The 25,657-nt window shown below is 40.5% G+C and overlaps 7 protein-coding genes and 3 non-coding genes across 12 annotated transcripts; 6 read left to right on the forward strand and 4 right to left on the reverse strand.

The window, feature by feature from the left end:
- Nucleotides 1-7,750: 7,750 nt before the first annotated feature.
- On the forward strand, nt 7,751-8,389 carry LOC139918009 (histone H1-like). 2 transcript variants are annotated; one of them, XM_078286689.1, is made up of 2 exons: nt 7,751-8,137; nt 8,168-8,389. In XM_078286689.1, the coding sequence occupies exons 1-2, from the start codon at nt 7,751-7,753 to the stop codon at nt 8,387-8,389; spliced, it is 609 nt and encodes a 202-aa protein (XP_078142815.1). The 2 variants fall into 2 exon arrangements, with proteins under 2 accessions (XP_078142815.1, XP_078142814.1); XM_078286688.1 differs by having other exon boundaries at nt 7,751-8,389.
- A 1,080-nt stretch (nt 8,390-9,469) lies between these two features.
- LOC139918036 (histone H3) lies at nt 9,470-9,912 on the forward strand. The gene has a single exon (XM_071907296.2). It carries the CDS (start codon nt 9,488-9,490, stop codon nt 9,896-9,898), a length of 411 nt encoding a protein of 136 aa, XP_071763397.1. The 5' UTR covers nt 9,470-9,487; the 3' UTR covers nt 9,899-9,912.
- Nucleotides 9,913-10,731: 819 nt separating this feature from the next.
- Nucleotides 10,732-11,121, forward strand: LOC139917994 (histone H2A). The gene has a single exon (XM_071907245.2). The coding sequence runs from the start codon at nt 10,738-10,740 to the stop codon at nt 11,119-11,121; it is 384 nt and encodes a 127-aa protein (XP_071763346.2). The 5' UTR covers nt 10,732-10,737.
- Nucleotides 11,122-12,632: 1,511 nt separating this feature from the next.
- LOC139918081 (histone H4) lies at nt 12,633-12,989 on the forward strand. The gene has a single exon (XM_071907354.2). It carries the CDS (start codon nt 12,633-12,635, stop codon nt 12,942-12,944), a length of 312 nt encoding a protein of 103 aa, XP_071763455.1. The 3' UTR covers nt 12,945-12,989.
- A 619-nt stretch (nt 12,990-13,608) lies between these two features.
- On the forward strand, nt 13,609-14,247 carry LOC144541771 (histone H2B 1/2-like). Its single transcript, XM_078286694.1, has one exon. The coding sequence runs from the start codon at nt 13,609-13,611 to the stop codon at nt 14,182-14,184; it is 576 nt and encodes a 191-aa protein (XP_078142820.1). The 3' UTR covers nt 14,185-14,247.
- A 1,489-nt stretch (nt 14,248-15,736) lies between these two features.
- On the reverse strand, nt 15,737-15,808 carry trnad-guc (transfer RNA aspartic acid (anticodon GUC)). Its single transcript has one exon. It is a non-coding gene; the product is annotated as a tRNA-Asp (tRNA).
- Nucleotides 15,809-16,572: 764 nt separating this feature from the next.
- On the reverse strand, nt 16,573-16,645 carry trnav-aac (transfer RNA valine (anticodon AAC)). Its single transcript has one exon. It is a non-coding gene; the product is annotated as a tRNA-Val (tRNA).
- A 2,737-nt stretch (nt 16,646-19,382) lies between these two features.
- Nucleotides 19,383-19,837, reverse strand: LOC139918043 (histone H3). The gene has a single exon (XM_071907308.2). The coding sequence runs from the start codon at nt 19,835-19,837 to the stop codon at nt 19,427-19,429; it is 411 nt and encodes a 136-aa protein (XP_071763409.1). The 3' UTR covers nt 19,383-19,426.
- A 1,141-nt stretch (nt 19,838-20,978) lies between these two features.
- LOC139918018 (histone H1-like) lies at nt 20,979-21,596 on the reverse strand. 2 transcript variants are annotated; one of them, XM_078286734.1, is made up of 2 exons: nt 21,213-21,596; nt 20,979-21,182 (listed from the first exon to the last, which is right to left on the reverse strand). In XM_078286734.1, the coding sequence occupies exons 1-2, from the start codon at nt 21,594-21,596 to the stop codon at nt 20,979-20,981; spliced, it is 588 nt and encodes a 195-aa protein (XP_078142860.1). The 2 variants fall into 2 exon arrangements, with proteins under 2 accessions (XP_078142860.1, XP_071763376.2); XM_071907275.2 differs by having other exon boundaries at nt 20,979-21,596.
- A 1,911-nt stretch (nt 21,597-23,507) lies between these two features.
- Nucleotides 23,508-23,580, forward strand: trnav-aac (transfer RNA valine (anticodon AAC)). The gene has a single exon. It is a non-coding gene; the product is annotated as a tRNA-Val (tRNA).
- The last annotated feature ends 2,077 nt before the right edge of the window (nt 23,581-25,657 follow it).

Below are 25,657 nucleotides of genomic sequence, written 5' to 3' on the forward strand. Positions count from 1 at the left end.
TATAGACTTCAAGACAAATAAAGTTGTCCTGTGGTACATGTTGAACATTTAATATTGTTCTACAACCGGCTCTTTGGATAGGACTGTCATAGTTTTATTTTCTTATTCTTTTTTCTTTCTTCTTCTTTTCTCTTCTTTTTTTCCCCTATATTAAAAAGATATACACTTAAATTGTCATAATGCCTTTTAATGATATAATAAAGATGTACTTTTTTTTTTTCACCTGCAGAAGCAAAAAAAAAAAAAAAAAAAAAAACGATGATGAGAAATAACCGACAGTTGCTCTCTTACAGTGAGTTTGCCCTGGTCATGGTTTGACACTGTCTGGTTTTTGGAGTCTTTAGAAAAAAAAAAAAAAGTTAAGACAGTAGTGTTGATGTGTTGTGGTTCCATGGTTTAATGGTTAGCACTCTGTGTACTAAATACAACTGATAGCTTAGTTGGATTTCTTTGTTTACAGCAATTCTTCTTTACAGGAATAGTCACACTATTACTATTACACTATTACAAGAAATATATTTTGTGAATAGTGAATCACTAAATGTATTTAATTTACATACAGATGTCTTTAACTAGGAATTAACATTATTTTGTATTTTCGTCTTATTTTTTTGTTCACAGGCCTTAACAGAGCCACATTGTCTGTCAATGTTCAAGCTGCTTTTTTCACAGTCCAGAAAGCAATTTTGTCATTTTGACCAACCGTTTGACCAATCTTCTCTAAAGGAGTAAGTATTGATGTCTGCTTCATGACTTCTCACTTCAGCTGGTGCATAGCTTTGCCATTCTACAACTAACTCCAACCGTAGTCTGGAAAATTATTCTATAGTTGATAGTAGATGGAGGTCATTCATCCATTAATTCCCTTCTTCCTTCCAGCTGAATCTTCCTCAGTGTCTCCATCAGCTCAGATTCCTCTCTGCCTCCATAAAGCTCTAAAAAAGAAAACAGATTTCTCCCCGTCGGGGAATTGAACCCCGGTCTCCCGCGTGAGAAGCGGGAATAGTAGAGCTTAACTCTCTTAACTTTTCCAATTCATTCTCTATGGTAGTTCTTATCACTACGGATGTAATATATTTTTGGCCACAAGCGGGTTTTTGGTGGCGCTGTTTCCACATTTTGGATAAGAGTAAGAGACTCCGTTTACAGAGTGAAGAGAGTGAGACAGACAGAGCAGCGGCAGCATCGAGCAAGTTGTTTTCTTATTTTCCGACACATTTTACAACGACAACAACAACAAAAACAACAACAAAACGTCAAACTTATCAAACGTAAGTCGGGCCGATTAAATTAACGTTACCGCGTAATTCAACCTAAGCTTCTTAGTTACGTATGAGCAAACTATATGTTTGTTTTAATGTTGTCTTAGCCTTGACAGGTTGAAACTCGATTTGTTGTTAGCTAGTACATTAACGTTAGGTGAGTATATATCACGTATTAAGTAAAAAATCACCTTTTTAGAACTGCATATTAGAATATGTGATTAATGTCCTCTACTACGTTGTGCTTTTAGTGTGTTTTAGTGTTACCTAGCTACCTGTGCTGCCGTTTTTAACTTAAAGTTTAAGTTTGATTATCATGAAAAGCGCGCCATACATAAAATGTATTATTATTATTAATAATAATAATTGTTATGCCTTGTACAACTAGAGGCGTTGTCAATTTCTCTCTTGCTGACACTACCACCATAAACATCCTGTCGTAGTTTATTTCTTTGTCCCTTTGATTGTGTCTTATCTTGAAGAATCATAATCAGTCTGAAGCCTTTAATGCCATCATGCTACCATTCACCAGTTCTCAGTGTGAATATCTTGCTACAGTCGTATTTCGGGCAAGCTTAGTGTACATTAAGAATGCATAAACAGACACTACAGCATGTCTATCCTATACATGTAAGATGGGAGTTTGCAAAGTTTAATTGCTATGACGAAAGGAATATTTTATTAGCCTGCTGTTATTAGCTGTTACATTAATACATTGTGTCCTCCTATCTATCTATCTATCTATCTATCTATCTATCTATCTATCTATCTTACTGTATGCCTGCCTGTCTGTGTAATATAAATATATCTATGTAGTATAAAATTATGTTACCTAGTCATTATGAATGTAATTCTGTCATTTTTATTATTACTGTGTAATATGCATGGTGTTTTGCTGTGTACAGGAAAGAATGAAGAAGACCATCAACTTCTTCCCTGGAAGGATGAAGATCTCTTTCAGGAAGGGTCCATCGGGCCATCTACGGCAGGACCCCTCTGATGAGGCCACGAGGATCAAAAATAATCCTGCGCTTCAGGACAGGTCTCCCCCTCAGAAACATGACCTTGTGAAGACCGATGCTCTCACTGTGGTCCTTCTGCCTCCACACCTACATCTAGAACTCTAGGTGAGCTCACATAAATATGCAAACACGTGTTGTATGTGAACGTTTAATGTACTTAACACATTATTGTTATTGTTTAATCTCCTAGCGATGGAGGAGGATGAGGAGCTGGAGAGAGGGATGTTAAATCTGTCTCCATCTAAATTTGTCACTGAACTACGTAGGTGGATCTAATTTATCCTACTATAAAATGAGGAAAACTCTGTCCGTCCGTCCGTCTGTCCGTCCGCATCCATCCTCCCGATGCATAAGATGAGGTAAAGACAGATGCATAAGGCCTAAACAGATGCATGAAGCATAACAAACTTGAATGTGTGGGGAAAATGACACTGAATTTTTTTCAACAGCATGTAGGACAAATCCAACAGCTACTGTTTCCAGACCTGCTGAGCCTGAGGACCCCACTGTGACCATTTCTTCTGTGAAAGGCATTTATTTACTTCTCACTTTAATCCATCTTTTATGCTATTCCAATTGTATTATGTTTCATTTTAAAAATCTATTTATCCCGTAGCCACAGCGAAGGCCCCGTTGCCGGTCCCCCCTCAGCTGCTTGCCATTGCCCCACAGCTTGGGATAGAGGAGCAAGCACCCAATGTGTGGAGACAAAGTATGGCATTTTCACATAAGTAGCCCTCTTATACTACCAGTATACCTCACATAAACATCAGTTACATTCTGATTAATCCAAATCCATTTTTAATTGCGTTATCTACAGTACTCATGTGATAAGTAATGTTATGTAATGTTAATATCTGCTTTCTGGTTTGTTTGTTTTTTTTCACTTTTGGTGCAACTTCTTTTCAAAGCACACAGAAAGCCAGTCTCCCAACAGCAGCCCCATCTCTTCCTGAAGGTAGATGTTTCATTTTCTTAAGCGCTATGATAAAGAATATGTTAAGCAATGTTCATTACTTTAATGTGTTTATTTCACTTGCCTCTCTGGTTTGTATCTCACCATCCTAGATACATCATCGCAGAATGCTGCCTCTGTGGAAGCACAGGAAGACACAGTCCTTGTTGAAGGTATTTATTTCTGTGACATTGTTTTACAGTCATTCATTTGGAGCTGTCTTTTTTTCATTGTGTATTTAGTGTTTTTTTGTGTTGTATTGTGTTTGTGTTTTACAGCTCTGCCATGTCCAGCCCCTCCTGTCGAGCAACCTGGAGCCTCTGTCCCTTCACATGCCCCACATCAGCCTGCAGCCTCTGTCCCGGGGTATAATAAGGATGTTGCCCAGTGGAACTGCTCTCAACAGCAGGCAATCTGGATGAAGACTGAGTTGGAGGCACTGGGGCTATGGCCAGGGTCGCGTCCAGTACGCCAGTAGTAGTACTACAACTAACATTTTTTTTCAATATCAATTGATCTGTCGATTATTTTTTCATCCTCAAATGTCTTGTTTCGTCCTACCAACATTCCAAAACCCAAAGATATTCAGATTACAATTATATGAAACAGACAAAAGTAAGAAAATCCTCACATTGGAGGAGCTGCAACCAGAGAATGTTTGGCATTTTTGCTTGAAAATTACATAAAAGATCAATCATCAAAATGGTTGTTGATTATTTTCTGTTGAGTTACTAATCAGTTGACTAATCGTTTCAGCACTAATATTGTATATATGTTTATGTAAGCACTATTTACTGTATAGTTACTGTATATATCACTTACTGTTCATTAGTTGTATATATAATCTATTTTGGCGTGTACATTTTTGATTTTGTGTGTTTTGTTCAGAATTCAGCTGTGTGTTTTCAATAAAATATCTCAAAAGGATTACTGTGGCTGTCTTTACTTAATAGGGGTAGAAAATTAAATAATCACGACATTTTTATTCATATGCTCAACTGTACACTTCCATCAAAGGAATAAACATCCATTGTTGTGCCTCCATTGTTGCCTCATAGGCAAAATATAGGCCAACCCTACTGTAATATGATACTGTCATGATGCCATAATATCATACTGTCATAACATTTGGAAATTAGTGTCTTATTTGCATAATTATTATGGAATGTCAGCCTGTTCTTCAAATTTAATTTGACAAATAGCAGCATGTAAAAGTAGTAATATCTAAATTTTAAATCACAAGGTTTTAATTTCATTCTAGAAGATTAAATATCTTACCGAATGATTAGTTGTGTGAATAGCATTCAGTGATCTTTACACAGACTATATAATGTTTATCAAAAATAACAAAGTTAAGAAAATGTATGTATGAAAAGAAGATAACCTAATAATATTTAATAATGATCATTAGTTAATAGTAATGATCATCGTCACTCTGGGCCAGGACACTGCTGAAAAGGATTGTCAGCGTCATCTCAAGACAGACTACGGGAGTAAATATTTACATATTTACTATAAGATGGTGCATGGTAGCTGTATAAAAAACGTCAAAACACCATCAGAACTTTGTTCCAGACGAGATTCGATCCTCTGCTCGCATGAGAAGACAGCAAGAGCTTACTTCATCATGAAAGCCCTCTACAGCTATCCGCGGCTGGCCCCCGCGTGACAGGCGGGGATACTGACCACTATACTAACGAGGAGAGGTGCTCGAGGTAAGGATCAGGTCACGTGGTGGTGACGCTTTAGGGGACTTCCTGCTCGACCTCTCTAATCCGTTTCCATTCATTCTCTATGGGAGTTCTAAAACCCTACGGATGCGATATATTTTTGGCCACAGCGGTGGAGTCAATGGGATGGTGGCGCTGTTCCCACTTTTGCCGGCAAGTGAGAGAAACACCACAAATGCTACAATGAAATATGGAAATACCTGATGATGATTTTGATGACGTTTTTTTTATCTCCTTATATAGCCTATTTTACATTATTCATAGTTTACACTTAGTTTGGCCGTTTTGTGTGTGTATTAAACTCTGATTTTAGAGAAGTGCTATGTTGTGCTATGCTAAATAAAGTTGGAAAGTGTCTTGTAGAGATCAGACAAGAGAGGAAGAGGAGGAGGAACTTCAATGCGCTTTTAATACTGTACAAGTGCAGCTGTGTCAGCTGAAGCTTATTATGAATGCTGGTAAGACCAAGCTGATGGTATTTACCAGGTCAAAGAAAGAGCAGTCTTTACCTCATATTACTACAATGCAGGATAAACCAATTGAAAGAGTGTCAACTTATGAGTGCCTGGGTTTTTTAATAGACGATGGTCTTACTTTTAGGTATCATATAGAGTCCCTGGTAAAAAGGCTTACTCAAGCTGGGTTTTTATTTTAGAAATAAGTCCTGCTTTTCTTTTGAGGTGAGAAAAAGGCTTGTCTCAGCTACTTTTCTACCTGCAATAGATTATGGAGACATTTTATATGTATGTATTTACAAACTGTAAATCTATAAACTCATCACTGTATTCTCTATCGGAAAGTGGGTTGGCCTTCTCTGGCATTATGTAGGCTGAGTCACTGGTATATTTTTTATTTATAAAGCAGTACTGAAACAACTCCCATTTTATTTATGTATGTACATTGTCCAGCAGACACAAAACTTGCTTTTACTGAATGTAAAAATGGCTCGTACAGAGTTTGGTAAAAAGGCATTTCAGTTCTCAGCCCCTGTGGCGTGGAACGAGCTCCAGAAGGAGCTGAAATTAGCTTAATGAGCTTGTCTCATTGAATGATTTTAAAGCAACGGTTAAAGGTAGGGAGGGAAGTGAAAATTGTAATTGTTTTTTCCCATAGTGGAAATTGCTTTCAGTAATGAATCTTTGTTAATCATGTATAATGCTGTAATGTTATGTAAATGTAATGTTTGTTGTAGCATCTGTAACTTTGTGCTGCTTTCCTTGGCCAGGTCCCTGTTGAAAAAGAGATTCTTAATCTCAACGAGGCATTCTGTCTGTAAATTAAATTAAACATATGTTTGTAAAGACAGTAGATAATACATTTTTAACACACTTTGTTACATCACAGTTTTCAAACATTGGACACCTGAAACAAACACATTTATCTTGTCTGATTTGTGGCAGAGATAAGATAAGATAAGAAATAAGTTGTCTTTTCCTATTCCTACTCCTATTCCTATTATTCAGCAAGAAACGGGTCCATCTGAGACTTCATAAATAAATAAATGAATGGAAAACAAACAAATAAATAAATAATTAAATAAATAAATAATAGTGTATTCCAAAAGTTGTGAAGAGCTAAGAATCACAAGATTTTAATAAGGATTAAGTATCAAACAGAAACACTGTAATACATATAATAATATAATGTATTACTGGGATAAAATCAGGAACAAAATTCAAATGATCTCCAAGCAACTGCTGTTACTCAGAGTAAAGAGGCTGAAGTGCTTTAAAGGGTACATGGAATGAGGCTGAGGAGCACTGCTTTGCTTACCAGGTATCAAATAAATTGATATTTGGAGTCAAGGTTTACATATCAATAGGCAAAGAAGGGAATGAAGCTCATTATGGTTAAGAAGGTTGATCTCCCCAAAATAATAGTCTTTGAAAGAAGAAGAATAGTCCAATTTTTGGGGAGATCAGCCTTCTTAACCACAAACAATGAGCTTCATTCCCTTTTTACCTGTGCGTTTAAATGTAGTTTTCCACACATAAAAAAAAAATAAAAAAGATAAATACAGAATGATATTTCAGTCTAATGGACTTTGGCAAGTTGGATCACATTGCACTGGAAGTCAGGATATTTGTGTCCATTGTAGAAAATAAATGTTTGGGCTACTTTCATGTAAAATCAGAGAATATCACAAACTTTAACAAAAAATCTTTTCAGTTTCATTAATCATCACTGCAGCATTCACTGGAGCCAGAAAGAAAACGTCTCAGGAACAATCTCTCACAGGAGGTCACCGCCAGCATCAGTGTGTTTACTGACACCAAACAATCTGCCGATTAAAACAAAACAAATCACACCAATACAGTATTTTTACTGTTATTCCCTTGTCAGAGATCTCTGCTTACTGGACAACTAGTGTTGTTTGGAATGTAAAGCATATTAAACCATTTTACGAGACGAAATGTGAAGAAAACCCGCTGCGGGTTGAATGCTGTAACGGTGTTTTGGAGAGGTTTGAGGCTTTCCTGAATAAAATGAAAGTCTCCTCATCGCTAAACATGACGTCATCCCGAGAGGAAACAAGTTTTCTCACTGCTCCAATAACAGTTACACTTCAAAACTGCTCCGATCTGTGTCTTTTATCTCTAAAATGTGGAAGAGAAAACACAAGTGTCGCCACATTTCAACAGGACAGACAGAGCGGCTGTGTGTGTTGAGTCTACACGGTCCTCATGCTGTGTATAAGTCCCGCCTCTTGCTCTGCGTCGACAAACAGTCCAGTCAGACTCTGTAGAGCTGTGAGAAGCAGAACAGACAAGAAGAGAAGAAATGGCAGAAGTCGCTCCAGCTGCACCCGCCGCTGCCGCCCCGGCTAAAACGGCCAAACCAGCGAAGAAGAAGGCCGTGAAGCCGAAGAAGAGCGGCCCCAGCGTCGGCGACCTGATCGTTACAGCTGTGTCCGCCTCCAAGGAGCGGAGCGGCGTGTCTCTGGCCGCCGTCAAGAAGAGCCTGGCTGCTGGAGGCTACGACGTGGACAAGAACAAGTCCCGCGTCAAGATCGCCATCAAGAAGCTGGTGCTAAAAGGCACTCTGGTCCAGACCAAGGGGACCGGGGCCTCCGGCTCCTTCAAGATCGCCAAGAAGGCTGAAAAGGTCAAGAAGCCGGCTGTCAAGAAACCCGCTCCGAAAGCCAAGAAGCCCGTTGCCAAGAAACCCGTCAAGAGCCCGAAGAAGACTGTAGCCAAGAAGGCTGCAGCTAAGAAGCCACTAGCCGCTAAGAAATCCCCGAAGAAGGCGAAGAAAGCCCCAGCGGCCAAGAAACCAGCTAAGAGCCCCAAGAAGCCGACCAAGAGTCCCAAGAAGGCGGCGAAGAAGCCCGCTGCTGCTAAGAAACCTGCCGCGAAGAAGGCTGCCAAGCCCAAAGCAGCAAAGCCTGCAGCTAAGAAAGCAGCACCGAAGAAGAAGTAAGCTTCCGGCTTTACCACTGTTGCCCACAAAAAGGCTCTTTTAAGAGCCACCCACAACTTCCATGGAAGAGCAGTTTCCTTACTTATTTTATTTCATGATATAACCTATAAACCTATTACCTATAAAGCTAAAAAGTTACTTTGTCACATATTGTAAATGTGGCAGACAACCCCTTTTTCCCTTTTGATTATAGACAAAGAAGTATCCGCATATTCTGTGGATAAATTACACATGAGCACATTTGAATACTTAATATGTTAAATATATAAATATAAAAAATATATAATATAAATATGTAAAATATTTACGCATTATATTGTGCGATGAGTCAAGAGGTAAGTCCTTTATTGTTGGATACTTATTATTCTAATCCCTTAGACTCGGTGACAGAGGTTTGGCTCAACAGTCTTTCCATTTGAAAAAGAACAAAACAAACTGATGTTAATTTCCCACCATGTATATTTTTGAATCCATATTCTATACAGACAGAGCACTAACTACATAAATGCATCATATAAACCTGTGCATATGAATGCTAGAATATCTTATCACATGTATAACTCTAGTTTAATACATCCATGGTATAACGACTGCATATTGTCTACTTGTTTATAAATTGTTGCATATATTTTCTTAAGTAAATCCATACCTGTAAGAAATGTGATTTCCATTCTTCGCACACCACTGTTTATTACTTATTATTGTAATGTTATTATTACTTTTATTATTTTAGTTTATCTTTATGCATTTCTATTGTTTTTCATTTAATCTTTAGTCTTTTTTACCATTATTTTGCTCGTTATCTTTTCCACATTTGAGTGAAAAAAGTGATTTAAAACACTTCAACAGTAAAATATATAAAATATTTACCCTTTTCAGTCAAAGCCTTTTCTGCCGCTGCTGTGGAGGAGTGGTTTAGTTTGAATTTTAGGCGGGCTTTCCTAAGCGCCAATAGGTGAGCTGCTGAAGCACGAGCTCCCCTCGGGCAGACCAATCAGCGTATGGTAGCGCCCCGGCGTCGGCTATATAATGTCGACATTACCTCTCAGATCGCACATTTTCTTCTGCAGTTAAGAAGGAAGAGCTGAACTTTGAGCCATGGCCAGAACCAAGCAGACCGCCCGTAAATCCACCGGAGGAAAAGCTCCCAGGAAGCAGCTCGCCACCAAGGCTGCCAGGAAAAGCGCCCCGGCCACCGGCGGCGTGAAGAAGCCCCACCGTTACAGGCCCGGTACCGTGGCTCTGAGAGAGATCCGTCGCTACCAGAAATCCACCGAGCTGCTGATCCGCAAGCTGCCCTTCCAGCGCCTGGTCCGAGAGATCGCTCAGGATTTCAAGACCGACCTGCGCTTCCAGAGCTCCGCTGTCATGGCTCTGCAGGAGGCCAGCGAGGCTTACCTGGTCGGCCTGTTTGAGGACACCAACCTGTGCGCCATCCACGCCAAGAGGGTCACCATCATGCCCAAGGACATCCAGCTGGCCCGCCGCATCCGCGGAGAGCGAGCTTAAACTCCCCTGCTATCAGTCCCCACAACGGCTCTTTTAAGAGCCACCTCCATATTCATTAAGAGTTTATTCCACTGCAACATAAACAATAATAGTTTTAAACTATTCATGTTTAAAACTGTAACAAATACACAATTACTTAACAATAATGTATAAATGTTTCAACACTCATAACCCATAATCATCACACAACCATATTTATATTTTATTTCAACAGTTGGTTACTTTATTTAACTGAGGGTAAAAGGCAATTGAAGACAATGGAGTTTAAAACGGTTTAATGTATATTATGGGAGACAAAGTATATTAAAGATATGTTATGTCAGCGTTAGATAGCTACTCTGAATTGGCTTCTCTTTGATCTTTAACATAGTCTCCCCATTTATTTTCTATGACCAGAAACAACACAGATGACGTAAATTTGAATGAAGCAGCTTCCCTTAACAAAAAAAATCACAAAATATTTTTGTGTTGTGATGCCCAGTTCTGACGATCTTTCTGATTTACAATTTATTTGAGTTTTGAGATTAATCACAAAATTCTGAGTTTAAGGTCAGAATTCTGTGATTAATTTCAGAACTCAAATAAATTGTAAACTGTTCATGTGGCCCTAATCATCTTCTGTATAGCCGACATTGAAGTCGGTTTTTCATGAGACATTTTTATTTTGAAAATCCAAGACACTGCACAACGGAAGTGCTGTGTAAACACGACACCAACGGTTTTCTGATTGGGCGACGATTTTGAAGCTCCAACTGACCAATGAACAAGCAGCTCGAGGGAGATATAAACCGGTTCCCGACAACTTCAACCCATTCTTTCAACAAAGGAAAATAACGAAAATGTCTGGACGTGGCAAAACCGGCGGCAAGGCTCGCGCCAAGGCAAAGACCCGCTCATCTCGTGCCGGTCTTCAGTTCCCCGTCGGCCGTGTTCACAGGCTGCTGCGCAAAGGAAACTACGCCCAGCGTGTCGGTGCCGGAGCTCCGGTGTATCTGGCGGCGGTGCTCGAGTACCTGACCGCTGAGATCCTGGAGTTGGCCGGAAACGCCGCTCGCGACAACAAGAAGACCCGTATCATCCCCCGTCACCTGCAGCTGGCCGTCCGCAACGACGAGGAGCTCAACAAGCTGCTGGGCGGAGTGACCATCGCTCAGGGCGGCGTGCTGCCCAACATCCAGGCGGTGCTGCTGCCCAAGAAGACCGAGAAGGCCGCCAAGAAGTAAACTCGACCAGCTTCTTCACACCGAACCAAAGGCTCTTTTAAGAGCCAACCACTGACTTGATAAGAGTTATCCTTATTTATGTTTATTTTAACATCAGTTGTCTATGCACGTTGGCCTGGCTTCATACTAGAACAGAATGTGTTTCTTTATGAATAGGCTGCAAATAACACCAGTGTATACTACAACTGCTTAACCAATACTCACTGCATAATTTGTATTCACCGTATATTCAGCCCGCTCTTGGCTGAATATATTCATAGTATTCTGTTACATCACCACACGGCCATGTTGGTAGGAAAATGACAGGTGATTGTAATAAATTAACAGGTGACTACAATCAAATGACAAACAGCCAATGAGCTGTGTGTATTGTAAAGCACCACATTAGTAGGAAATGCATGTGACATCATGGGGATACTATGAATAGGCTGTCTCTGCTTTGGAGAGAATATCACCTTAATTTTTAGGACCTTTGGCCTGCTGATCCTGGAACAGTTTGACAGAAGGAAGGCTGCTGCTGGCTTCAGGGATTTAATTCTCCAAAAAACTCCAGAGAGGATTATCAGCAGGAAGGCTCTTAACCTCTATACTATCTCTCAAATTGTAATTTACACAGTATCTCAGAGACAGTCATATTTATTTTATTTTTTTTCAAGAGTTTCTGGTTGCCATGGTGGCTCGAAACATATTGACAGCTTGAACATCAGCCAATACAGCCAGACGAACCTGATATCTCTGGTATAAATTTAAAAGACACTGGGATTTTCGTTTAATGTAGTTTTCATAGAACAACTAAGTAAGTACCTTGGTCCACAAATGCCATTCCTCTCCATCAACCAACATGAATATGAGTCGAAGAAATGTGAATGACTTGAGAGAAAGTAAAAGTTAATCTTTTAACAGCTACTCTTAACTCCCAAAGAAACACTAGTAACCCCTTAAAATAAATACCCCCTTAATCTTGACTCCTTATTTTCTAATAAAAATAAAAAATTCAGGAAGACAGGAATTTTTCCATTAATTTCCACAAAAGTCATGAAAAATCCCTTAATTATGTCTCTGTGAATCATGAATAATAAACCCATGATACTAACCTTACTTTTTTAAGGCTATATTATTTTGAGTGAATAATTAATAATGAATAAATAATAATTTATTATTATTTATTAATTTATTATTATTAATTTATTATTAATATTTTTTTTTGTAATTGGGAAATTGAGGACATTTCAGGGACACAATTAAGGGGTTTGGTTTCGTATTGTATGGTTTCAGTCTTCTGCAAAAAGGGGATGAGAGCAGACAGTCAGCAGGTCAAACTGTAAAGTGTTTTGTTGTATTCATATTCATGATGTGAACTGATCGTGCAGTGTCTCTTTAAGCTGCAGGAGAGGCCGCACCGCCCCACACAGCGCGCGCCTCCTGCTTCACTCACGTCCTCAGATCAGCTTTATATAAGAGCTCGGTGCTACGGTCGGCATTGGTTTTTCTTGACCTTGAAAAGCAGCAAGATGAGCGGAAGAGGCAAAGGAGGAAAAGGACTCGGTAAAGGAGGCGCCAAGCGTCACCGGAAAGTTCTCCGTGATAACATCCAGGGAATCACCAAACCCGCCATCCGCCGTCTGGCTCGCCGCGGCGGAGTCAAGCGTATCTCCGGTTTGATCTACGAGGAGACCCGCGGGGTGCTCAAGGTCTTCCTGGAGAACGTCATCCGTGATGCCGTCACCTACACCGAGCACGCCAAGAGAAAGACCGTCACCGCCATGGATGTGGTGTATGCTCTGAAGAGGCAGGGCCGCACTCTGTACGGCTTCGGAGGTTAACTTCATTTACCAGCCAACAGCAACACAAAGGCTCTTTTAAGAGCCGCCCACTGCTTTAAAAAGAGGAAATTCTTTGTGTACATAATTCTGATTCTGAATTAAATATTGTGCAGAACTGTAAAAGTTTTGTCTTATGTAACTAAACATAAAACGCCGTAAACTGTAACAACAATTTAACCTACCGTTATACTTAACACAATGGCCTTTTTATGGTCGATAGTGAATCATTTAATAAGCTTTTCCGTAAGTTACACTTAACAGTCGAAGACACCTTGTGCTAAAAACCTTGAAGAGCGATTTTATGCTCCCACTCATCTTGTCTTTACACGCTGTGGATGAACTTCAACACCAGAGAAAAAATCTCGGTTGAAATAAATTGCTGTCTCATTCATATTAATTTAATCTGTATTTATAACGCATTCAAACCCCTGTGCACTGATTATTCACCATTCATCCGCCCGTTCCTTTTCCCAGTATGGAGTCACCCTCCTATCCGCCTTATGCAATTCTTACTAAATAGAGGCTATAGACATTATCTTATAAAAAGCAGTGGCAATATGCCTATTGCAATATGGCATTAGGTCTGATATATTATGCCATATGAAATAATCAACTGTTTCATCAGAGATAGCAGTGAGAGTGTGTATTGTGGTTCCATGGTGTAATGGTTAGCACTCTGGACTCAGATCTATCCATTCTAGTTCTGTGGGAGAGAGTTCCTTGTTCAGCGCATGCCCATCTGACTGCAAAACTCTACCAATCGTATAGGAGGAACAGCACAGCAGAATTTGCATCAGCTGCCTCCAAAACCATCCGCTCTGCTCCTTTCAGCTCATTCTCTGCTGTAAAGTACCGCGATCTCGTCATACCCGAACCCGCAAAGTCAGCGCCCAAGAAGGGCTCCAAGAAAGCCGTGACCAAGACCGCCGCCAAGGGCGGCAAGAAGCGCAGAAAGACCAGGAAGGAGAGCTACGCTATCTACGTGTACAAGGTGCTGAAGCAGGTCCATCCCGACACCGGCATTTCCTCCAAGGCCATGGGCATCATGAACTCGTTCGTCAACGACATCTTCGAGCGCATCGCCGGTGAGGCGTCTCGCCTGGCTCACTACAACAAGCGCTCCACCATCACCTCCAGGGAGATTCAGACCGCCGTCCGCCTGCTGCTGCCCGGTGAGCTGGCCAAGCATGCCGTGTCCGAGGGCACTAAGGCGGTCACCAAGTACACCAGCTCCAAGTAAACCGCCTGGAGATACAGCCACCCAAAGGTCCTTTTAAGGGCCACACACTACTTCAGAAAAGAGCTCATTTTTTTGGTATGGGGTGTACAGTCATTTTTTGTACAGTTTGCTTTATTTAATGTGTTTGGACCAAAGCATTTAAAACTACTCTTGCTGCTGCTGTGAATTCCATCTATAGGTGTTAGGACGTTCGAGTCTTCTGTCAGTCTTGTTGATTAGTCATTTCAGTCATGTCATTTTGAGTCAGTACATTTAAATGAATCGAACATTCCTGATTTTTTTTTTTTTTTTTTCTCTTAGATTGAGCTATCTGGTCTTCCGGGCGTTCTGTGTGCCTACACACAAGTGTTGTACTCGTTTTAGGCCAATAGAGGGCAATATATAGTTTAAACAGTTTTATTGATTCCACTTGATTCTTGATGCTCAGGTGTGTGTGAGAGGTCAATTGTCATCAACTTATCATCCCTACAAAAAAGCAGTAGTTCTTTTGTGGTAAAGAATTGCAGGCACAGTGTCATTTGCAGGATGTCAGCGATGAGCACCATTCAGTACCGATACCATGTTTGAGTCGAGTTCCAGTATTCCGTATGCGGGTTACATATGTACTGGAACTCGAGAACCCGAATGAATGGCTCACTCAATGAGCAGTACATTGTTGAGCAAGCCACTCATTCAGGTTCTGGAGTTTCAGTACATACTCGTATACTGAATACTCAAACAGCTCAACATGGAAGTAGTATCGAACTCTAGAGATGCTGCTCATCTCGAACAGCTTGCACATAGTGATTTGAAAGTGAAACTACAAAACCGGAAGGAACAGCTAGCTCAACAATGTACTACTTCCCCAAAGAACGGATTTGAAACTGCGATATCTTTGTTTGTTAAGGTACATGGCGATCATTCAATTGTTTAATGAGCTTTGATGGAAACTCGGGAGGAACCCGTACAGACATGGTATGTTTCGAGCTCGAGAATGATTAGTTCAAAATTATTTGTTCGTTCTTTTTGGACCAGCACTACCATCTATTAATCAGATGCAATAAATCACTGAACAATTCTGTAATAGCATTTGCAAAGTAGAATCTCCATAGATTTCATGATGTTTCATTCCACTCCCAGGTATGTGAAGGAGCCATTCATTATGCAATTCATGCTAAACATATCAGATTTAAGACTAGAATAATAATAGTACTCCAGCAGATATAGCAGTGTGTTGTGGTGTCCAGACAATGTGGCCGTAACAGAGCAACACTGTCTATGTTGAAGCTGTTTTGTCACAGTCCTGAAAGCAGTTTCTTTTACTCTGACCAACAATTTGTTTCTGTTACACATGACATCTTCTCTAAATGACATAGTATTGATGTTTACTTCATCTATTCCCACTTCAGCTACCATACAAGTAACTACGGCTCTAATGTTAGTCTGAAGATTTCTATAGTAGATGGTAGTCCAATCATTCATTCCTTCCAGCTGAATCTTCCTCAGTGTCTCCATCAGTCTGAGCTCAGATTCCTCTCTGCCTCCATAAAGCTCTGAGAGAGAAAACAGATTCCTCCCCGTCGGGGAATTGAACCCCGGTCTCCCGCGTGACAGGCGGGGATACTCACCACTATACTAACGAGGAGAGATGCTTTGGAATTAGGACCAGGTCATCTGGTAGTGACACTTGCGACCTCTCTAAACCTGTTTCCATTTATTCTCTATAGGAGTTCTAAAACACTACGGATGTGATATGGGACCACCCTGTTGGGTGGGTGTGTCAGTGTCCCATTACCCTAGAAATGCTTCCTCCTTTTCTTCATTACCTCCTCCTTTCCTTCATTGTCTCCTCCTCTCCTTCATCACCTCCTCCTTTCCCGCGTGACCCAGAAACTAATGTTTGCCATCTTGCCAACTGTGTCATTATATGTCTCTAAACCTGTTTCCATTCATTCTCTATGGGAGTTCTAAAACACTATGGATGCGATATATTTTTGTCCACAAAGTTGGAGTCTATGGGCGGTTGTCGCTGTTCACACTTTTACTGACCAGGGAGAGACTTCAAAAAATCAAAAAGTTTAAATGTCTAACTCAGCTGTTACTGGAACGTCCAAATGTGAATGTGTCTCCTATTTTAGGGTTAGGCTTCGTAAACTCTGATCTTACAATAGATGGAAATAAAGCTGTTGTAGAGATCAGATGGGAGAGAAAAGGAGATTTTCCATGAACCAGGAGGAACATTAATGTGCTCATCCATCATGGAGCAGAACATCTTCTCTTCATGACGGTAGGACAGAGCGAATCAGATTCTACAGCGTCTGGATCGGTTTAATTTTTAATTGAGAAAGTTTTTTTATTTCTTCACCGCCTGTTCAGATCATTCAGATCTCCTACAGAATTAAATAAGGTTGTTTCCGCCCGGTCTCGAACCGGGGACCTTTCGCGTGTTAGGCGAACGTGATAACCACTACACTACGGAAACTGCTGCTTATGTATGTATATGTGTGTGTGTGTGTGTGTGTGTGTAAGAGTGTGTTCAAACCTGCTTACATGTATACTATTATTCAGCTGATTGTCACGTGTGGATTCACATAGATGTGTGTGTGTGTGTGTGTTTACTTAAGCCAAAATTGGGGACTTTTGTCAGCACACACACCAGTACATTGGGTACGCCTTTCCATTTTTACTATATAGTGACACTCCAAGGAAGAGACAGATCTCCTCCCCCAGTCCACTAAAGAGCAACTTAAACACTCCAAAGAAAAGTAGAATCCAACAAGTTCGTGACTCAATCCGAGTATTGCCTCCCTCAAAGTCTGAAACTCGTCGAGTGCATAACAAGAGGAATTACTGTCTCTTTTGCCTCAAGCCCACATCAAAAATTGCATGACACCTGGAAGCTGTACATGGGAATGTAGCAGAGGTTGCCGTAGCATTTCAATATCCAAAGAATTCAAAAGAGAGACGCAATAAATTGAGAATCCTTAGAAGCCGTGGAGACTTTGCCCACAATGCCAAAGTTTTGAGGGAGGGAGCTGGACAGCTGGAGGCCTGCTACAGACCACGAGAGTGTAGACGTGCCATTGATTTTATTCATTGTTTTCATTGTCAAGGACTCTATGCCAAGAAAACATTGTGGAAACACATGAAAATCTGCCCAGCTAAGAAAAAAAAACGATGATGAATCCAGCATTGGGAAAGGGCGAGTTCGATCCAAATGTGCCCTTAAAACTGCCATTGTGCGTGAGATTAGTGAGGGCTTGAAGAGTGTGATTTCCTGCATGACCTATGATGAGGTCACTCAGATGATCCAAAATGACAAACTTCTCTTGCAGTTTGGACAACACCTGTTTGATCTAAACGGGTCAAGAAAGAACAGACATGACTACATAAGGCAAAGACTTCGAGAACTTGGGCGACTATTACTTGTGGCTCAGAAGAATACTCCTATCTGGAAGGCAGAGGACCTTCATCAATCCTGCAAACTTCAATCATGTGATATCTGCAGTGAAAGAGTTGGCTGGGTACAATCTGGAGAACAACACGTTCTGCACACCTTCCTTAGCCCTCAAAATTGGCAACAGTCTGGGTATAATCTCTGAGCTTGTAGAGAGTGATAATTTGCCCACAGTCGACAGAGACTGGAGCCTTGGAGAATTCGCTCGAGAATTCAAGACCATTAAAAAATTCAGATGGAAGGGATTGATTACCAGAGGCGCAACAACCACTCTGAGAGAGTCAAAGTGGAATGCACCACAGATTATCCCTTTCACTGAAGATGTCAAATGTTTGGACTCTGACATGGAGAATGCTGACTGTGCGTCCCTCTGCAAACAACTATGCAACACTTGCCAAAGTGACACTTGCTCAGCTGATCATTTTCAGCCACATTGTAGATTAGATTATAGATTATAGATACTGATTACAGAAATCAAACTCATGATGCGCTTACCACATTTTTGTTCTATTAAAACATTCAAGGCCCTCCTACCACAGTGTTGTAGCCTACCCCCCCATCTGGAGATGGTACCATATTGTACATGCCAAAAATGACAGGAAACAGATTCTACGTGTTTTTGCCTTAGAATCCGACCCATAAGGATGAAGAGCTCTATACACATATGTTAGATTAGCTTCATTTCTTTCTTTCAAAAATGTGGCCTCCCTGCTTAACTTAAAAGTTGCAGCACTACACCTATGGACCTCCCTATCTAAAATAACTGATTATGCAATCTCAGATCTGGCTAACAGCTTGCTCGTCCGGCTCCCCAGTACCAAGCTCCGCACCATGGGGGATCTGGCCTTCTTCTGACCTTGAACTTTTCACAGGCCTAAAAACCTTTTTATCCAGGAAGGCTTTTAAGTGATTATTTTCTTTGTTTTTGTTGTACGTTTTCTTTTTAACTCTGTAGCACTTTGATTCACTGTGAATCAAAAGTGCCGTACAAATAAAATGCAATACATTATTTTTATTATTACTTCAATTTAGACATAAACATAATTAGCCTAAATCTTTAGCATGCTGATATAACCTGATATTGTCAGAAGCATGTTCAAATAATTTAAAAAAATGTTATTGTATTAGATTTTCAAAGATCGTCAGAACTGATGTTTCATATGACAGATTAACTCTCTTGTTGTGTCGAATCAGACCGATTTTGACATAACATCCTCCACACTGGGCATCAAAACACAAAAATATCACGTTCACAATTGTTTGTGAAGGGAAGCTGTTTCATTCAAATCTAGGACATCTGTGTTGTTTCTGGTCAAATCTGGGCGGTCATAGAAAAGAAATGGGTGAGACAATAATAAAAAGGAAAGATAGAAGCCAATTCTAGTAGAGTATCTAACGCTGACATAACATTTCTTTAATCTACTTCTTCCATAAATACATTTAGCTGTTTTAAACTCCATTGTCTTCAATTGCCTTCTTGAACATCTTCTACACTCAGTTATATTAAGTAACCAACTGTTGAAATAAATAACGCATCTTGTTACATCAGATTTTAGGTAAAGCACCATATTGTGAGATCATAGAAATAATATGGTTGTGTGATGATTATGGGTTATTAATAGACTGAATGTTAGACCATTAATACGTAATTACTGTTTAAAAATAAAGTTTATATTTGTAAGTTTTTATTTGTTACAGTTTATGAATAGTTACTGTAATATTCATGTTGCAAATGGAATAAACTCTTACAGTGAATATGGAGGTGGCTCTTAAAAGAGCCGTTGTGGGGACTGATAGCAGGGGAGTTTAAGCTCGCTCTCCGCGGATGCGGCGGGCCAGCTGGATGTCCTTGGGCATGATGGTGACCCTCTTGGCGTGGATGGCGCACAGGTTGGTGTCCTCAAACAGGCCGACCAGGTAAGCCTCGCTGGCCTCCTGCAGAGCCATGACAGCGGAGCTCTGGAAGCGCAGGTCGGTCTTGAAATCCTGAGCGATCTCTCGGACCAGGCGCTGGAAGGGCAGCTTGCGGATCAGCAGCTCGGTGGATTTCTGGTAGCGACGGATCTCTCTCAGAGCCACGGTACCGGGCCTGTAACGGTGGGGCTTCTTCACGCCGCCGGTGGCCGGGGCGCTTTTCCTGGCAGCCTTGGTGGCGAGCTGCTTCCTGGGAGCTTTTCCTCCGGTGGATTTACGGGCGGTCTGCTTGGTTCTGGCCATGGCTCAAAGTTCAACACTTCCCTTCTTAACTGCAGAAGAAATGTGGTTTGAGAAGGATTGTCGGCTTTATGTAGTCGATGCAGTAGCGCTGACATACGCTGATTGGTCTCTGAGAGGGGAGCTCGTGCTTCAGCAGCTCACCTATTGGCGCTTAGGAAGGTCCGCCCAAAATTCAAACTAAACCACTCCTCCACAGCAGCTCCAGTCCCGCAGGATTAGGACTGAGTCTAAAGCCGGCAGAGAGCCTTTTACTGAAAAGGAAAGATTTTACTATGTATTCTTTTACTATTCAAGTATTTTCAATCACTGTTTTTTTCACTCCTATGTGGAAAAGATAACCAGCAAAATCATGGTAAAAAAGATACGGCAATATAAGATAAAACATTTTTTGTAAAATTCATACAAATAAATTAAAACAACAAAATTAAATAAATAGAATAAAACAATGGTAGGATTCAACCCATTGAGTGGAGTGTGAAGAACGGAAAACATGCACTACTTACATGTACATACATGTACATGTATATTAAAAAAAAACTGTACAGTATTTATACATGTACTAAGACATGTGCACAGGTAGTTATGATGGCTTATGTGGTTGGTGCTCTGTCTACAATCTAAAGTGAAAAGAAGAGGAAACAGAAACCTACAGGATGGGAAATTAGCAGCAGCCCAATGCATCATTTTTTTTAAATTGCAAATATAATGTGATGCAAGACTGTTGAGTCAAACCTGTGTTTGAGTCCAGAATATTAAAAAAGTATTTCACTCTTGACTGGCATACTGTGCAATGCATTAACTCAAGTATTTACATTTTCAGTTTTACAATTTAAATACAAATACCTTACGTACTTACACATCACTTATCTACATTATGTGTGTGCAGTTATAACCTGCAAGACAATACGGATAGTTAAAAGAATAGTAGCCATCATTGTAGTCATTCATTGATTGTTTAATGTAGGCTAACTGAAGTGTTTATCTGTGTGTGGTGAAGGAGAAGGGAGTTGGGTAATCGGCTATACCAAATAACTTATAGTATGCTATATCAGCAAAATTAAACAGGAAAATGCTCTTTCAAAGTTGTGGGTGGCTCTTAAAAGAGCCTTTTGGGGCAAACAGTGAAGTAAAGCCGGGAAGCTTACTTCTTCTTCGGTACCTTTTTGGGCTTTGCTGCTTTGGGCTTGGCAGCCTTCTTCGCGGCAGGTTTCTTGGCAGCAGCGGGCTTCTTCACCGCCTTCTTCGGACTCTTTGTGGCCTTTTTAGCCGCTGGTTTCTTTGCTGCGGGCTTCTTCGCTTTCGCCGGGGATTTCTTAGCGGCTACTGGCTTCTTAGCTGCAGCCTTCTTGGCTACAGTCTTCTTCGGGCTCTTGACGGGTTTCTTGGCAGCGGGCTTCTTGGCTTTCGGAGTGGGTTTCTTGGCAGCCGGCTTCTTGACCTTTTCAGCCTTGGCGATCTTGAAGGAGCCGGAGGCCCCGGTCCCCTTGGTCTGGACCAGAGTGCCTTTTAGCACCAGCTTCTTGATGGCGATCTTGACGCGGGACTTGTTCTTGTCCACGTCGTAGCCTCCAGCAGCCAGGCTCTTCTTGACGGCGGCCAGAGACACGCCGCTCCGCTCCTTGGAGGCGGACACAGCTGTAACGATCAGGTCGCCGACGCTGGGGCCGCTCTTCTTCGGCTTCACGGCCTTCTTCTTCGCTGGTTTGGCCGTTTTAGCCGGGGCGGCAGCGGCGGGTGCAGCTGGAGCGACTTCTGCCATTTCTTCTCTTCTTGTCTGTTCTGCTTCTCACAGCTCTACAGAGTCTGACTGGACTGTTTGTCGACGCAGAGCAAGAGGCGGGACTTATACACAGCATGAGGACCGTGTAGACTCAACACACACAGCCGCTCTGTCTGTCCTGTTGAAATGTGGCGACACTTGTGTTTTCTCTTCCACATTTTAGGGATAAAAGACACAGATCGGAGCAGTTTTGAAGTGTAACTGTTATTGGAGCAGCGAGAAAACCTGTTTCCTCTCGGGATGACGTCATGTTTAGCGCTGAGGAGACTTTCATTTTATTCAGGGAAGCTTCAAACCTCTCTGATACACCGGCACAGTGTTCAGCTCGTAGCGGGTTTTCTTCACATTTCGTCTCTTAAAATGGTTTAATATGCTTCACATTCCAAACAACACTAGTTGTCCAGTAAGCAGAAATGTCTGACGAGGGAATAAAAGTGAAAGAACTGTATTGGGGTGATTTGTTTTGTTTTAATCGGCAGATTGTTTGGTGTCAGTAAACACACTGATCTGGCGGTGACCTCCTGTGAGAGATTGTTCCTGAGACGTTTTCTTTCTGGCTCCGGTGAATGCTGCAGTCATGATTAATAAAAACTAAAAAGATATTTTGTTAAAGTTTGTGATATTCTCTGATTTTACATGAAAGTAGCCCAAACATTTATTTTCTCCAATGGACACACATATCCTGACTGTCTAATATAAACTTCTAATGTACTGTGATCCAACTTGCTGTGCTTTCTAGTTTAAGTCCATTAGACTGAAATATCATTATGTTTTTATCTTTTCTTTTTTCTTTTATGTGTGGAAAACTACATTTTAAACCAACAAGTAAAAAGGGAATGAAGCTCATTGTTTGTGGTTAAGAAGGCTGATCTCTCCAAAAATGTGACTATTCTTCTTTCAAATACTTCTTTCACAGAAGTGTGTCTCGAACTATTCTTTTGGGGAGATCAGCCTTCTTAACCACAAACAATGAACTTCATTCCCTTCTTTGCCTGTTGATTTGTAAACCTTGTCTCCAAAAATCAAATTATTTGATACCTGGTAAGCAAAGCAGCTCCTCAGCCTCATTCCACCTTTTAAACCACTTCAGCCTCTTTACTCTGTGATTTTATTTTAACAGCAGCTGCTTGGAGATCATTTGAATTTTGGTTCCACATTTGTCCCTGATTTTGTCCCAGTACTAAATTTACAGTGCTTCTGTTTGATACTTAATCCTAATTAAAAATTAGGATTAATTAAATATAATAAACTTATTTCTTATCGTATCTTATCTGTGCCACAAATCAGACAAGATAAATGTGTTTCATTGTTTGAAAACTGTGATATAAGAAAGTGTGTTAAAAAAAAGTAGTATTATCTACTGTCTTTACACATATCTCTTTAATTAAATTTACAGAGAGAATAATTCTGGTTCTTAAATGTTTTTTTCTTGCATTACATACATATTTTTTTTACATCTTTACATCTTTCACAGTATATTTCCATAACAAAAGCTTGGTGTTTCTTTCCCTGGACGTTAAAAGTGGGAACAGGGATTGGTTGATTGATTGGTTGATTGATAATTTCCACTCTTCAGAAAAAAAGATGATAGTAATACCATGCATTTACGTTTTTAGATAGGCCTAGGCTATATTTTATTCATTTTATTGTTTTAATGTATTAATTTTATTATAAAAAAATCAACAATTTAATTCTAAATGTTATATAACCATTCAATACATTTTCAATACAGGATGTTTATTGCTCAGTAGTTGAAAATTGCGAAAGAAAGAAAGAAAGAAAGAGAGAAACAAAGAGCCTTGTAGCTCCACATATACACAGGAACAAATTGTAGTTTTCAGTTTCTGTCTGGACATGAGATATCTGCGTCTCCATTACGGTAGAATAACAGTTTCCGTAGTGTAGTGGTTATCACGTTCGCCTAACACGCGAAAGGTCCCCGGTTCGAGACCGGGCGGAAACAACTTTATTTCATCCCGTAGGAGCTTTCAATGTGGACAGCCAACTAAACTGACCAAAATCAAAGCAGGCACCACTGAAGCTGTTGTAATAAAGAAGCAAGGCGACTCCTCCTGATTCTAGTTTTCCTCTTCTTCTCCTGTCTGATCTCTACAAAACACTTTACAACTTTATTTAGCATAGCACAACATAGCACTTCTCTAAAATCAGAGTTTAATACTCACACAAAACGGCCTAACCAAGTGTAGTAAAATATATAAGGAGATAAAAAATACGTAATCAAAATCATCATCAGGTATTTCCATATTTCATTGCAGGATTTCCATAGGGGCTTGGTGTTTCTCTGGCAGGTAAAAGTGGGAACAGCGCCACAATTACATAGACTCCAACGTTGTGGCCAAAAATATATTGCATCGGTAGTGTATGCTTCAGAACTCCCATAGAGAGTGACGGCAAACGGGTTTAGGGCAGCCCCCAGGCGTCAGGTCTCAGCCTTGCTTCCAATTTGACATGGTGGCCAACGGTGGTACTGCAGCCTAAAATTCACCTGCGGCCCAAAAAGCTTTTTTCCCATAGACGGCCATTGTAAAAGGCAGTCCTCTAAAGCTGTTCAGAAGATACCTACAACACCACACAAGACCTTAAAACACTCTTTGAATTATGTATTTTTTAACCATGAAGGCCGATTTTTAAAAAAATCACTCAGAGCCGTATAAAACACTGTTTTTTGTGGGTGACGTCACCTCAGGGTACGAGCAAAGCACGCGCCTCTGAGCTCTGCATCGGGAACGAGCCTCCTGCTTCCGCTGCTGCTCCGTCTGTCAGCTGTGTTCGTACAGTCAGATCACCGAAAACGGAGGTTTGGGATTAGGTGTGTTTTCTGTGCTTGTTCATGTCACGGAGGTGTAGACAGCAAGCTAACTATATTAGCCTTGTTTTTAGCCTACTTGACATGTATTCCACAGGTCTGTCTGGCGAACCCAACTAGTCATGCTATTCATCACTTTTGTATTTCGTTGTGAATTAACTTTATATTCTTTTAATTTTTTTAAATAAACGATTTTAAATAACTTGACCTGTACGCGATTTCTAATTCAGTTTCATGACAGTATTGTATGGTGCTGTGTGGTTAACCTGCCTGCATGGTAGTGACTGAGTCTAGCTGCCAGTCAGAGTTGCACTGTGTTTCTAAACAGAAGTGTGTGGCTGCTGTGTAGGGAACTTGACTTAGCTTTGACAGACTAATGATAAACTCTTGACTGTATGATGACATCTTGTCAAACTACCACAGCAAAGTGCTGTAAATGCTACAGGGCCAAGGATACAGGGCCAACTCATGATTTTCATTACATGGTTCTACTAAGTAACTCAAATAAAAATAGCAAGGAACTGAAGCTGCATTTAAATGTCAGAATGTAAAGTCAAATTCATCAAGCATGACATGGGTTTGATCTTGTGTACTTTAGTCCATTGGTTCTGCAGGCTGTATCCAGCAGACAGCTGCAGGTAGGACTGTGTGAACATCAGGCAACACAACATGCATACTCATGAAGTTGGTCTATGCTCTGCGGCTTCAGTCAAGCTTGGGAGAAATGTAAACATTATAAGATTGAATGAGCAGATATGCTTGGGGAAACCTGCCTAGTAATAACAAAAGTGATGACATCTTTATCTTTAATATAAACTTAAGACAACTTCTCACAATGGAATAGTGACGTGGAAATTAGAGTTGCAAGCAAATTACTTCTATCTACTACTGGCTGAATACTTACTAATATGTATTAATATAAATATTAATGTAATTATATAATACATTTAATTAATATATAAATATAATTAATTATAATATTAATATAAATATTAATTGTATTAATATACATATGTATTAATATTATAATATTTTATATAATATTGACAGGTGAGTAATCAAAAGTTGACATCTAAAAAGTTTTAGATTTTAATTTTAGGAGATTCCTTCTCTCTGCTCTGCTCGCCCCTCCCCCACCAAACCGTCCTTTCCACACTCCCAGCTGCAGCTGCACGCTCCCGACCTGCTCACTTGATGACGAGAGCGCGACTGG

The sequence above is a fragment of the Centroberyx gerrardi genome, chromosome 11 (assembly GCF_048128805.1).
Source record: "Centroberyx gerrardi isolate f3 chromosome 11, fCenGer3.hap1.cur.20231027, whole genome shotgun sequence".
NCBI classification, from domain to species: domain Eukaryota; kingdom Metazoa; phylum Chordata; class Actinopteri; order Beryciformes; family Berycidae; genus Centroberyx; species Centroberyx gerrardi.

Excerpts from the sequence above, each read along its gene's own strand:
- LOC139918009 (XM_078286688.1), top strand. The coding sequence starts at position 7,751 with ATGGCAGAAGTCGCTCCAGCTGCACCCGCCGCTGCCGCCCCGGCTAAA.
- LOC139917994 (XM_071907245.2), top strand. The coding sequence starts at position 10,738 with ATGTCTGGACGTGGCAAAACCGGCGGCAAGGCTCGCGCCAAGGCAAAG.
- LOC139918043 (XM_071907308.2), bottom strand. The coding sequence starts at position 19,837 with ATGGCCAGAACCAAGCAGACCGCCCGTAAATCCACCGGAGGAAAAGCT.
- LOC139918081 (XM_071907354.2), top strand. The coding sequence starts at position 12,633 with ATGAGCGGAAGAGGCAAAGGAGGAAAAGGACTCGGTAAAGGAGGCGCC.
- LOC139918036 (XM_071907296.2), top strand. The coding sequence starts at position 9,488 with ATGGCCAGAACCAAGCAGACCGCCCGTAAATCCACCGGAGGAAAAGCT.
- LOC139918018 (XM_071907275.2), bottom strand. The coding sequence starts at position 21,596 with ATGGCAGAAGTCGCTCCAGCTGCACCCGCCGCTGCCGCCCCGGCTAAA.
- LOC144541771 (XM_078286694.1), top strand. The coding sequence starts at position 13,609 with ATGGTTAGCACTCTGGACTCAGATCTATCCATTCTAGTTCTGTGGGAG.